The sequence below is a fragment of the Semicossyphus pulcher genome, unplaced genomic scaffold (genome assembly GCF_022749685.1).
Source record: "Semicossyphus pulcher isolate SPU_LCO1_2020_fin unplaced genomic scaffold, fSemPul1.0.p SCAF_8, whole genome shotgun sequence".
Classification (NCBI taxonomy): Eukaryota; Metazoa; Chordata; class Actinopteri; order Labriformes; family Labridae; genus Semicossyphus; species Semicossyphus pulcher.
This window is the reverse complement of record NW_027211759.1, coordinates 19,485,865-19,500,141: the sequence shown is the minus strand read 5'-3', so window position 1 is coordinate 19,500,141 and position 14,277 is coordinate 19,485,865. Positions and strand designations below refer to the sequence as shown.

The 14,277-nt window shown below is 42.4% G+C and overlaps 1 protein-coding gene across 1 annotated transcript; it reads right to left on the bottom strand.

Moving 5' to 3' along the window:
• Positions 1–2,508: 2,508 nt before the first annotated feature.
• slc17a8 (solute carrier family 17 member 8) lies at positions 2,509–13,694 on the bottom strand. The gene is made up of 12 exons (XM_069686523.1): positions 13,597–13,694; positions 12,188–12,443; positions 11,956–12,074; positions 10,711–10,825; positions 10,201–10,288; positions 9,346–9,432; positions 6,090–6,232; positions 5,854–6,003; positions 5,621–5,753; positions 3,820–3,930; positions 3,308–3,435; positions 2,509–2,838 (listed from the first exon to the last, which is right to left on the bottom strand). The coding sequence occupies exons 1-12, from the start codon at positions 13,692–13,694 to the stop codon at positions 2,509–2,511; spliced, it is 1,758 nt and encodes a 585-aa protein (XP_069542624.1).
• Between the last annotated feature and the right edge of the window lie 583 nt (positions 13,695–14,277).

The following is a 14,277-nucleotide window of genomic DNA, read 5'->3' as shown; positions in this document are numbered from 1 at the left end:
CAGCAATGGCCTCTGGGAAGAGAAGAAGACAACTCCTCTCAACGTATTTATAAGTTAGATGTACAACCACAAAACAAAGCATCAGTATTAAACTTCCTCTAACTGTCATCTTTACATTTCCTTTTGTTGAAGCGAGTCTGACACTGGTGGGGAATATCCTGTCCAGTAATTATCCTCCGCAGTGAAAATGAAGCAGCCGCGTAAAGACAGATAAGACAGAGGATGTTTACCACAGCGTGATGGGAAACAGAGCAGCCCTTGGAAGATTTAAAAACGCTCTAATTTAAGACCACCGATATAAACAGGCAGAGCGAGGGACATGTCTATTCTGTCAAGTTACGGAAGAATCTAAATTGTGTCCTGATGTTTTATGTTCATAATCTAGATGTTAAAATGAGCTGTTTGTTTGTTTCTTGTTAGCTATGCTAGCAGCAAGACTCTAAAGTCAGTCGATCCATCATTTTGATCCAGACAGAAATATCTGTATTAACTATCAAATTGATTGCCATGAAATTGTCTTCAGACATGCATGGTCCCCAGAGGAAGAAGCCCTCTGATTTTGGTGGTCCTTGACTTTAAAGAGGGGGTATTATCACAATGTTGGATGTCCAGACTAAACGTGGGTGAAGTTTCAGATCTGTAGGTAAAAGTATGTTGGAGTAATCCCCAGGCTTCTCAGTTCAGTCTGCAGGCTGCTGTGAACGACAGGTTTCACACAGTTTTTTTCTACACGCTGCACTTTGTGACGTCACAAAGTGCACCCTCAGCAGGCTTAGGAGAGCTGGCCAATCAGAAGAAAGTGGGCTTGAAGGGGTGGGGTTTCTTAAAGAGACAGAGCTGACTGAGTCAGTTCAGGCAGAGGCTGTATGAGGGCCTGCACAGAGCACCAGTGTGAGAAAAATTAGGAGTTTTTTTACCTGTAAATTATGCTAAGCTACTCCATTAATAGAGTTATTAGGCTGCTGTTTCCAGTTTTGAGTGAACCTTCTTGACAAGGATATGACAAACTGACATGCAGATATTCATGTTCTGGAATAATAATAATAATTTCTCATCATCCTGATGTTTTTATTTTGTTAACACAAAATTGTAATTTGTCCAAAACATTGGTTTATGACCAAACACCTGTTAAATTAATGGCCGTCCCATTAGCCTCAGCTATTCCGTGTGAATGAGCTATTGTTAGCATGCTAACATGCTAAATTAAGATAGTGAGCGTGGTTAACATTAAAATTCAACATTTAAAATCTGGAACATTTTCATGTAAATAAATGTCTGTTAAGTCACTATCAATCGCCGAATGAGGTAATACAACGGTGATACTATGGCCCACTGATGAAAGCCTTTGCATTTGCAGTATATAGTATTATTACAGACTGGGTGTCTATGGCGACATTCGTGGAAAAAATCATAAGCGGCGCCCAGTTAGTGACGCATTTTCCATCACCCACCTAAATATCAGCCTGTTGGCCTTCTCATCGCCATCATATTGCAGAGCTGGTTAATGTTGTTATAAGTACACACACTAACATGAAACAAAGAATAACCTCATGCATCACTCAATAATTCAAACTTTAAAGCTCTTTAAGTATTTTATGTCTCTAAAGAATCTTCATACAGAATAGAAATGTATTTTATAACATCTTCATGGTGTTCAAGTAAAGTGCCAATCAAATCAACAGGATGATCATGTTTATAGAAAATGACTCTTCTCTTCTTTCTGATTTAAAACTTCCCATAGTCTTTTATGAATACAGTGAAACATTACAGAACAATAGTTTTGAAACAAATTGCAAAGAAAGACAAACAGGAGAAAGTAGAGTTACACTAAATGCTCGATGGAGTAACGTCGGCTTTGAACTCATCATCCGTCTGATCCCATACTGAAGCTGGAAGTTCCCAAAGGAGGTGAAACAAAGACCTGCGAGCTCAGCAGTGACAGAGTGCAATCTTTTAGCAACAGCAAATACATACAAGCAAAAAAACGATATAAGGCTCATTACAGTAACGCTGTGGTCTAATGTCTATCCCATCATTACATTCCAGAAGCACGCCTCTCTTCACGTTGCATAGCTGCCACTAAACATATGAAAACTGTTCACCAGGTGCAAAGTAAGATACATAAAGTTCAGTCGACGCTCGCTTGCTCTAGTTTGTTCATGAGTGTTGTTCAGCTTGTATCCTATGAAGAATACTAGTCTACAGTAAATGTCAGTGTAGAGTGAATTTATTGTTCAATTTCTAAACAGATGGACGTTTCTTTCTTTCTTTTGTTGCTCCAATTATGATAAAACTTATGTTTAAGTTCAGGTGATTTCTTTCTGCAGACATGACTGTACATCACAGTTAAACTGGAGTGTTGACTAATCATGAAAAAGGCTCATTATGAGGTACATATGATGCAGCTGCTCCTGTCTCCTCTCCGATGTTCCTGACATTCCCACAGGTGTGAAATCAAACCCTAAGCCTTCACATGATATGAGAAGTCCTTTTGGCCCACGGGGCGTCTCACTGGTACCCGTCCTGGTAATCCCCATTCCTAAAATGTTCCTCCTCCTCCTGCATGGTCACCCCTCTTTTCTTTGTCCAGCCCTGTTTCCGCCCGGAGGAATTGTCCGTGGTTCCGTAGCTCCTTTTGGGAGCTATCATGCTCTCACTGTTCAGTTCTGACTCTTCAGCCAGCTCGTCCTCATCAATAATGCCACATTTATCCTCACTGGTGCTCTCAGGGTTGGCCCATTCCTGCTGCTCTCCAGAGGCAAAGATAGCGTAGAATATGACCCCCGTGTAATGCACCATGGAGGCAATAACAAAGACGTTCTGCCACTCCAGACGAGTCTGCGGGGGGAAGAATAGAGGCGATGAATTTCCTGCACAAAGCAGAGTTACTGATCTTCTGCTTACATCCAGCTGACATAATGCAGTAAATCCACTGCCTCGCTCGTGGCAGCAGAAAAACTGCGACTGTTATGTGCATTACAAATCTTACAGGGTGATACATTATTAACAGCAGCCGACGATTAGAGCAGGATTACATACAGAGATGAAGAAAACATTATGTTTTATGCATGCTTGGAGGAAACACCTCAGTGAAGACATGTTTCTGGTTGTACAAGACGATTATACGATTGTGTGAGCACAAATAATATAAATAAAAGGAAGCATATGAGCAAAATATTTAAAAAGTCACCCTATCATTTTGTCTGCACCCCGCTGCTCTCAGCTGTCAGGCCTAATTTCCCCTCAGAGTTTTATAAAGCAATCTACCTAAAGCGGATACTGTGGTGTTTAAATCTACACGTGATACCTTGTGTTTGGTCAGAGCTCCAACAATCAAAGGACACACCATCCCAGAGAGCGTTCCCACCCCGTTCGAAATTCCCATCAGGATGCTGGCGTAGCGCGGAGCGATATCCAGATGATTGACATTAAAACCTGCGGACACAGTGCACACCAGGACATGAGGGTATAAGTGAAGAGTGACACAACAGCACGATAAATCATCTTGATTTTTTTATTGCGTTTGAATATTTAATAAGTGAACATGGATTATATCCACACACGTCTTTTTTTGTTGCCTTGACTACTGTCTATAAAATATTCAGGAGAAGTGTGAAGCCTTGGCAGGCTAATGCTACGTCTACTTCATCGCACCCAGAGGAGTTGTGCTGCATTTTGTTTTTTAGCCTTACACTTTTACAGCCCAAAAGACAGAACACAGGGAAAAGAAGACTCATCTGAGCTCCTCATGGTTAAAGATTAGTGTACAATCTTTTAATGCAGGGAAAACTGTGTTTTTTTACTGCAGCGTGGTCATACCTGAGATAGCAAATCCACTGAACCCGACAGCCAGGACGAGGAAGGAGATGGCGACCCCTCGAGTGTGAGAAAACCCGACCACCAACAGCAGGGTCGCCTCCATCCCAAACCCTGTGAAAATACAGGACCAGAGATGTGACTCACGCTGCGTTCATGCGCTGTCCGAATAATCAGGTAAGTGAGTCAGCAAAAAACTTGGTACACTATATGCTGAGTTTGACGGCATGTTGTATTATTCCTAATAACAAGTCAGGTAAACAGTATTAAAGCGGTTGTAGGGAATTTGCTGGAAAGAGCATCAGTGTGTTGTTAAAATGCTCTGAGCTGTAAAATCCTGGAACAAATGACCAGCACTATCAGAGACTGCAACAACTACTTCACCTTTAAAAAACACTCAGACATTGGTTAGAAACAAACCGGTCATGCACTCATGCATAATCTGTCTCCTCCTCGTTCCCGGGGGGCTTCGGGATCATTTTAACCAACTTATTGTATGTGGGTATGTTATTAGTCATGTAACAGATGTGTCCATTCTGTATGTAAAATTGATGTCCCGGAGGAAATTTAGCTATTGTGCTAATTCCGGCTCATTTACTTTGAAGCGTACAAACTTCAATTCTTTCTTGTTCAACTCCCAAAATGAACAGAATCATGTCCAGCAGCTGACAGGACACCGCTGACAAAAGAAACCAGACACAAACCTCTTCAATCTGTATTGATTTGAGCTCCACTTGTTACAGCTTTAGAGCTTTAGTACATTTTGAAGCTGTCAGAGCAGTGGTCAATAGAAATATAAAGCTTAAAGTTATAATCTCAAAGATTTTCATTTAGATAAATGTCTGATAAGTCTCTATCTATCGCCCAATGAGGTAACACAATGGTGATTGAGTCTATGGCCCACTGATGAAAGCCTTTGACTTTGCGGTATATAGTATAATTACAGACTGGATGTCTGGTGCGACTGCACCGCCCAGTTAGTGACGCATTTTCCAGGCGGAGCTAAACGGCTGCTTTTCCGGCAGTAACAGTAATCCTCTGTGGCTGAACAAACAAAGAAAGATGGATGACTACAGATACAACTTCAAAAATAAGTGAAAATCCATAGAAAAAGAAACAAATTTGACGCTCAGTTGAAGGCAAACAGTCTAAAAAGGAAAGCGACCGTCAGCGAGGAAAATCAAGAGTTATAACCGGAGCCAACAGTGGTTGTCACACATGTGACACTGTCTGGATATCTGGGAAGTGTGCTCCCACAATTACGGTTTATCGCTATAGGTGCCGCCAAAGAGAACCAAACTGAGATCTTCGAGATTACCACGTCAAATAAAGATTTGACATGATGTAATGTTACTGTAGTGTCCACAGGAGAAATAACTAACATGTATTTCTATGGCCGGCAAACACAAGAGCAGTCAACACGTAAAGCTAAAAAAAAGCTACATCCTGTGCAGCACTGTTTAATGGTAAAATAGATCCTCAAATATACACGCTTTGATTTTGTTATAGCGCAGAGCATCACGGTTTTAAATCTTATTTTTAGTATTGTTTATGTGGAAGTTCATAATTGTTGCTCTGCCTTGTTCCTGTTGATGCATCACTCAGTCTGTTTGCCTGCCTGCCTGTAAGTCATCTGTAATCATCTGCGCTGGGTCCTACCTTCCTGCCTGAACTATACATCATGCCACTTATGAATATGGGGTAGCAATTGGGCACTTTAATAGAGTAAAAGTAGACCATGAGTTTCTTCCTATGTCAGCATTAACAATGACAAACAGCCTGGTTCTACTTTAACATGACGTACCTCCACAGTTCATGATTTTTCTCACATTTGTGGTAGACATGATTTTGTTGCTGCGTAAGAAGTCGGCCAGCTGTCCTCCAATAGGAACCACAATTGTCATCACCATGTGGGGCACAGCGGACAGGATCCCCACCTGTAGGGTGGAAGCCATCATGTGAATCACTCCATGACTAATTAAGACTTATTTATGTTATAGTTGTCATTGCGAGCTGTTGTGTAGCTGTAGGGCAAACCTTGCTGATGGGGAAGCCAAAGACTTCCTCAAAATATGCCGGCTGGCTGATGAGGAGCAGGTAGAAGGTCCAGCTGCGGCAGAAGTTGGCCACGATGATGGCATAGACGGGCATGGAGGTGAAGAAACGACGCCATGGAGTCTTGAATTTCTGCAGTTTGGAGACAGAAGTATGCTGTGTGGGTGCATGTGTGTGTATACTGTGAGACCCTGAAACTGCCAATTACGCTCACACACCTCAGTCACACTCATCTGGTTCATTGTTTCACCGATGGTGGTCTCGATGTACGTCCTCTCCTCCTCAGTGATCGTGGGATGTGCGGCAGGACTTCCATAAGCCAGCAGGAGCCACAGGACGTACCATATGATCCCAAAAACACCTTTAACAACAACAACAAAATGCATTCTTTGTACATATTCATGTCTACATTTAGTCGTCAAAGCTTTGTAAGGCGTAAAACAGCAGCTTGAGGGCAGGAGAGACTAAATAAAGCGAGGCTGACCTTCTGTGGACCGCCAGAGTTTCATTATTAAAACGAAATGAACAAGGTGTGAGGCACGGAGCCCAGACAGGAAAATGCTCATTTACATCAATAAATCATGAGATGATATCACAGCAGGAGCAAAGTAGACTTTTATTAAAGCACACTTGGCTCAGTATGAATTTGGTGTCACTGTTAATCATTTTAATCAAACTCTGAAGCAGTTCAGATAACGCAGACTGTGCAAAGCATACAAAGTACAAGTGCCACAGGGCAGCAAGCAAGTAAAGGATTATGAAAAGCACTTTGCATGTCATTTAACGACACCTCCTGGGTAAACTATGAAGCAGGACCTGCAGTTATCGAGGTAACTTCAGGGTTAACTCGGAGTTTTCAGTACTACAAAGCTGGTTCACTTCTTACCGGGGTGAATCGCCATAGTTACTTATGCTGAACACCTAACCTTATGTTGGAGATAAGAGCTAAAACCGCCTACTGACCAATCAGGTGTCTTGATTCAGGAGCTCTGTGAGCAGATCGTGAGAGGAAGGAGGGAGAGAGATCAGTGAAACACTTTCACTTTACCGTCTGATTTTATGAAATATAATTTATGGAAGATATTCATCGAGGCAACTGTTATCTACAACAGAGACCGATAAAAACAATGAAGCCTGAAGAACTTTTGTACTCAGAAGATATGAAAGAAAGCATTCGTACTGCTTTAAATTGTGGTTTTACATTTATATTTATTTGCTCCTTAGTTTGATACAGCTGAGAGTCTAAATCTGTCATTAACACAACAAAAATAAATCTGTGCAACATATTAATCTAATGTATAATAATCGTGCTCTTATGATGGAGCAGTGATATTATAATATTTGTGCATTTACACAGTCTGCGTTTTTTTGCTATTTGTCCTTCCTGCATTTGGCGGCTGCCGCTGAGCGAATTTTAGTCTGGATTATGTGTAACTTCTTCATATCTTTCTAAAATCATAGTTTGCTCTGAGTTTGTAAAATATGCCGATCAGCTGACGGCAGACTTGTCCCTATGTGTGATGGGTCATACACCGCAGACTCCGCCCCTTTAATGTGAACGTGGGTTGACTTATTGAGTTGCTAACCAGCGTTGTGTGACCGTTTAGCGTGATTGCCTTTATCAGGTTAAGGGAAGCCAGATCAGGAAAAGAGACCCTGGGTATGTTGAACTGCTTTGTAGTATAGGCCCCCGGTGTACCTGATGACCTAACATCCTATATGGTTTACTATATTGCATATACTGCATGTTCGATATTTCTGAATAATTGTAAATAAAGGTTTACATCCATCTGTTAAAATGACGATTAATTACTGTAAGCTTTGGTTCTCAAATGAGAAATGTATTACAAATGATACAAAAGTTAGTTTTCGACCAAGTAATGCCGATATAGAGAACAACATCACTGGGACTTTTCACTCTGTGTATCCCTCCGCCTCAGCCAGGTGTTCTGAATACTGTTAATTAACATTACAGCAGACCGTGCATGTCGACACTGATCGAGCTGGTGCCTCTGAATCACACAGCAGACTCTTATTTCACTGGTTTAAAACAAACAGATAAATGAACATGATAAAAAAACAGCTGATCTGTGGTAACCTGTAGACACAGAGTGCAGGAAAATGTTTGGGTTGCTTGGCAACAACAGTTCAGTTTCAGTTAATTTGTGAAGCAAAAAAAAAAAAAGATTATCTGCGGCACTCCATCTTCGGCCTGCGACCGAATCACAGCTGGGATGATATACAACATCACTACCTCTCATGTGATATTTCCTGTGCGAGCCTGAATCTGAGGGTGAATTAGTTCTTATATGAGCACCTAGATAACTCTTTGTAATAATCTTATGATATTTCTCATCATGTTGAAGTATTTTATATGACTTCCTGAAAATAGAGCCATCAGAAATGCTGATTTCTTGTACATAAAAACATAATTTTGTTTGCGATGTAACACTTATTTAATTTAAATGCTCCTGCACTTTTTGGCATAATTATTTCAGCAGAATCAGACACTGCTGTTCACCTGTGTGGCCTATTCTGTGTCTTTCCATCCATCCATCCATTATCTATATATTATCCTGTTCAGGGCAATGACTGTATAGATGGATGATACATGTCTCCATCTACTCTTATTGTACAAAAGTGATGCCAAAATAGCCCCCATGATAAGTGCTGTCATCTTGTGATGATGATGTCATTTGGAGCCAGAGACTGCGCAGTAGAGATTGTTGGGTAGAGCCGCCGTAGCGGCATCCGCAAACCAAAACACACACTTAACTTACACACTTAAAGATCCCACACGTCTGCGTATTTAACATCAGAACAGCTTCTTGTGTTGGTCTGCCACTTCGGTGACTGTAGTGATTGTTTTTGTTACGTCTCCTCTCTCCGTTCCTCCTCTACTCTGCTAATCAGGAACAGATCGGCTGCAGGAGCCGTATTTGTCAACAGAGCTGTCAATCATCCTTTTTACAGCATCAAATAGCTAATTAAAAACAAAATGAACACTTGGACATAAATCAGCACGATAATAACTAACTATAATGACAGAAACCATGTTTGAGAAAAATGTATTTGGCGTGTATTTTGATTTTATATTTTGACTCATGTCCCATCTGTTAACATGGAGGAGGCGGGCTTTATGAGCTATACTGCAGCCAGTCAGCAGGGGGCGATAGAGATGTTTTGGCTTCACTTTTAGGGAGCCGACATGTCGTCCATCTTTTTATACAGTTTATGGTTCAGGGTCACGAAGGCTGGAGCCTATCCCAGCTGTCATTGGGCGAGAGGAGAGGTACACCTTGGACTGATCGCCAGTCAATCACAGGGCTGACACATAGAGACAGACATCCAATCAAACTCACATTCACACCTACGGGAATTTTAGAGGGCACACAGAAAGGCCCACTATGTCCGAACCACAATTCAAATTCTAAGTGTTGTGATTTTATGTCTGTGATGTTCATTCAGTCTTACCATAGATGTAGAAGACTGAGGACCATCCGACGTACTGAACCAGCACTCCAGCTAGCGGCATGGCGATCACTGCTCCTGCGTATGATCCTGGGAACAATCATTTTCAGATTTTATCATACCAGCAGTAACAGCAGATCACATGTTAATAAAATGAAATAGACAAAACAGAAAAACAAGTTAAGAATAAAATATTTAGTGCAAAATTTAACACAAAGCGAACAGTGCATGTTCGAAAAGGAGCAGGATGAAGTATAAACTTTTTCATTGCTACCCATTTAGACAAAAATGTGCCTCTTCATTATGTCACAATTTTGAATATTATACAACTTCATGTCATTTCAGAGCTTCAATGGCACAAAAAAACTACACTGCATAGTGCAAATGTGTCTTGATAAACACAAACACATCCTGAAACACATTAGTATCATTGAATAATCGAGTCAAAATGAGTTGTTGGCACAGAGAGGGTGTTTTAATGTGTTTTCTATTATCGCACAGGTTTATGAACGCTGCTGGTTTGAATGGCGCAGGCAGCGTGAGAGTGCTTTTGGACAGTAAGCAATGTGACACTTCATTTAGGTGAATAGAAGCAGCAGCTCCTTTAGAGTACGCAGGTGAGCCCCGTTCATTTACAGACAATGTCAAGAGGGTTTTCATGCTCGGGTTGTCATGGCACCGGTTTAAAGTGCAACGTGGTTATTTTAATTTCAGCAGAGGCAGCAGTGGCCTAAATCTGCAAAGCAAAATAAGCTCGCTCATGTCCATTCACCGACCGTCCCCACTGTGAATGATGAGGATTGTGTCAGTGGAGATCTCTCTGTTGTGGGAGTGTTTGACAGAGGAAGCATCGCTCACCACAGAAGGAAGTTGTTGCCAGTCGACTCCGTTCAAGAGGTGGCGCCCATTTGGACCACATCCCATGGCATGCCGGGTAGGTGACACCCTAGTAAGGACATGTGTGGAATAGGTCAAAGGTCACAGACTGATTTGAGAGGTAAGGGTTAATCTGAAAAGTGGAAACGCTTTAAATGACACTTTACTTTCTTGCTGAGAGTTAGATGAGAGCATCGACTCTGCTAAAACATTGGTAGGATAAATATGAAGCAACTGAACGGAGCTTAGCTTAGCCCAAAAACAAAACCGCCATCCTGGCTCGCTAAGCAGAGCAAGGCTAGCTGCTTCCCCCTAATTCCAGTCTTTTATGCTAAGCTAAGCTAACAGGCCGCAAATGTAAGCTTCATATTTATTTCAGAGCCACATTGACACGTATGTCTAACTGTCAGCAAGAAACCAAACGCTATATTTCTTTCTCTGAATGACCACGTTTTTTGCACTATTTTACCGCCAACATGTTTTTTTTCTTACCTCCACCAAGCCCTGCAGGATGCGAACAAACATGACACAACCGTAGTGCACCCTGGCTGCTGACGGGATGAACATGTTGAGCACTGATGTCAGGAAAATGGCCAACCCGAACACCCTGCAGAAACACTGGCATGTCAACATTGTGTGTGTGTGTGTCAGCTGAACATGCACAGTTTCTAAAATAAAACAATACTGATCATTTATTTGAGATTAAATGGGGAAGTCCTTTACAAGGAAATTAGTGTAGAGCTTTCGAGGAAGCCTCACAAGAAATGGTGACTAAATTTGACCCCAGACTTTGTTGTGACATCTGTCTGTAACACGTTAAACACGAGCGAATGCTCGTCAGTGAAAGCTGGTGTACATGTCTAATATTGGCAGGCGGAATATCTCCAAAGCATCTCAGTCCTCAGCCCCACAGTGAGACACATCTCCCGCCTCCGCCTTTCATACACCGAGATAAAGACATCCCATTCAATCCACAAGTTTCTGCTTCATCACCACGCTGCCGCTCAGCTCCCGTCTTTTTCCTCCTTCACCTCACTCCCTCCCCCTTCCTTCTCTTTTTCCAAAACAGTGTGTAAGTGACACTTGTAATATTCCAGTGGCTGGTGTTTCAGAGAGAAATCAGAGGCAGGATCTTTCATTATTAACTCTGTCAGTGGCGTGTCCTCTTTTCCTGTGAGGCTTTTATTACAGGACTGCTATCTGCTCCATCAGCACCGCTCACCACACCGTGCAGCTTTAACCCTTTAACCACACCGAATGAGGAGGCGCTCGCCCCCTAAAATCTTCATCTTCTTAAAGTCTTTCTTCAGGAATACATCATCAGCTCATGAAAGACCAAACAAATCTGTCTCTGCACACCTCACATGTAACACTGAAGTGTTTCCGTACCTTCATAGGCAACAGCATCAGTTTGCACAGAAATGCTACAAGTTACGATCATTTCCATTATTGATTAACCGTTTGGTCTTTGAAATGTCAAGGAAACATATGGTGCGTTCCATTTACCTCAGAGCTACAGCTTTCATTTACTGCTGATGCACGGAGATATGAGGTCAGGGTTGGTGAGGTTCCTCCGACTTTCCAAGTCGGAAATCCGACTTCAGGGGGCGTTCCAGCTGAAATTTCCGACTTCCGAGTACAAATGGAACGCACCAAAAGTCCGAAGCATCATACTGCTTTACCAACTAACTTTCGTATTCAATGAATAATCAGACAAAACAGAGATTAAAGTGTCACCTGTTGGCAGACAGCTTGTTGGAGATGAAACCCCCGGGGATTTGAGTGACGATGTAGCCCCAGAAGAAGGAGCCGTGGATCAGCCCCACTGTCTCTGGATCCCAGTTAAACTGAGCTTTCTTAAAAGGGAGAAAAAAAATTTAAATTTATAATATTGCAAAATAAGAAACAAAAGACACAGTCTACAAAATCCTCAAAGGTCAACGACCCTGTGGTCCTTTCTGATGGATACCTGCAGCACAGGAGTCCCGTTGATATAGACTGTGTTGTTGTTCACCATCTCCACAATGGCCACGCCGAGGTTGCAGCGGATGCCGAAGGAGATGCAGAAGCCCAGGCCGCTGAGGATGGCAATGATGTAGCGCTTGGGTAGACCGCCACAGCTGCAGTCCAGCAGCGGGGCTGGAAGTGGCGCCGACGCCACCGGACGCCCATCCTCCGTCAGTTCAATGTTGTCCTCTTCTTCTACATTGCTGCCGTCGATTTTCCTACGGGGCGAACAGCACGGGCATTAGCAGCTATTTTCTATTCAACTTAAAAAACCTCATACTCTTACTTTTATTTAAATCATTTTACAATATCATCACTTCTGTGTGTAAAAAGTTAAAATGCGGCAACAGAAGAAGCAAAGTAACACGAGTCTCTGACAGAGGGCAGGAGGTGAGGCCCAAAAAGGTCACAGCACTGCTGTGATCAGGTTGCTTTCAGGTGCATCATTATCCCCACCTGTTCCACAACCCAGAGTCTGTCTCTCCCCCCCTCCTCCAATGAACTGCTTTCATCTGTCTGCAGCAACATCTGCAGCCTACTGCTTTTCTCCTCCAGCATATACTGCAATGTGTTTACCATCACAGTTGTTGGCATGGTGTCACAGGTTTGTGGTTCTTAGACAATAAATAAAAGAATCAATCTATAGTCTAAATATACTCAGCTGCATGAAGGTATTAGGCATCACAGCAACATTTGATATTATTAGGTTACATGCTCAGTGTGTAAAATGTGGCTTTCCCAAAACAGACAACACAAAAGCTCTTTTTAAGAACAATGAAATGAGTGTGTTTGGGGATGCCCAACGTCCCGGTCCGTGTCAGGGTCTTCATCGTATATGAAGTGCTACATTAAAAGCGTTAAATATTTGCCTTGAAGCAGAAGAAGTTTGTAATTTGCTCTATTATATTTTCATTGATCAGGAAACAGTTTTCCCTTGTTCATGTTGTGAGTCAAAGCTTTCTCATTACACACGACAAAAGCTCATTCACACTGATGATGCGCACAAAATTAATTCTCCCGGATATTGCCTACTTACTGCTTTATCTTTTAACAGTCCTCATTCTGCACCCAGAACATCACACCCTATGTGAAATATGCATCAGATATGAAATATGTATTAATGCCTCAAAATAAAATCTGTGATTACATCACCGGCGAGCGGTGGAATCAAATATTTATTTATCATCAAGATCTCTGGGAGCATGTTGGGCTTAATGTGCTCGCTTCCAGGCTCTCTACATCTCTCCCTTATCAACTTACAATGCATCTCCAATGCGAATACAATATATAGATAATGAGTTCAATGCTAATTTCGTTGATTAAACACCCTGACCAGACGGTCCTGATGCACATTCCCTGCCCCTCTCTCACCTTTGCAGTTTTCCCAGAGAGTCCCCCACTGTGTTCTTCACTTCCTCCTTCCCAGGCTTCAGCACCTGTTCTTTCAAACCTGCTAACCCAAAAGGCATTTTCTTTACTGCGTCTTTGTGTCCTCTGCGATGTCTTGATACCTCACGATACCTCACACTTTGTTGTGGGAAGGGCAAGAGTAAAAATCCACTAGGAGCTTTTCTTCATCCTGTCTGAGCTTGTTCAGCTCCACCTTTCAGTGGTGCCAAGTGTCCCTCAAAGGAAGACAGACTTTCCCTCTTCACCTTTCTCCGCTGTAAGGAAGGGAGAAGTGGACAGGAGAATGATGTTGGAGTAGTCCTCAGTGTTCAGAGCACCATGCAGCCAGAGACTGTGGAGCTGGGTTCATCTCCAAAAGACGCAGGTTGGAGGAGGGGTGATGAATAAGGACGAATAAGTGTAGAATCCAGGTTTTAGTCAGAGCCCCCTTTACTCTGCAGCTCAACTGAATGGACGGCTTCGATCTCCTCTCCATCTCATAACTCATCCATGGTGAGGAGGGGCAGGTGTAACGGGTTTTCCAAAACCCACCCCCTCGCTTTACACATCATCCTCATCTCCACAGCACCACCCCTTTAGCTCATTAGGTCCATCTGATAGCAGCCCAGTGGACCAACAATTAAAATATGCATGAGCTTGACA

Excerpts from the sequence above, each read along its gene's own strand:
- slc17a8 (XM_069686523.1), bottom strand. The coding sequence starts at position 13,694 with ATGCCTTTTGGGTTAGCAGGTTTGAAAGAACAGGTGCTGAAGCCTGGG. Across the intron at positions 10,289-10,710 it reads TCCTGCAGGGCTTGGTGGAG|GGTGTCACCTACCCGGCATG; the intron begins GTAAGAAAAAAA and ends TGTCCTTACTAG. Across the intron at positions 9,433-10,200 it reads GGCAACAACTTCCTTCTGTG|GATCATACGCAGGAGCAGTG; the intron begins GTGAGCGATGCT and ends GATTGTTCCCAG.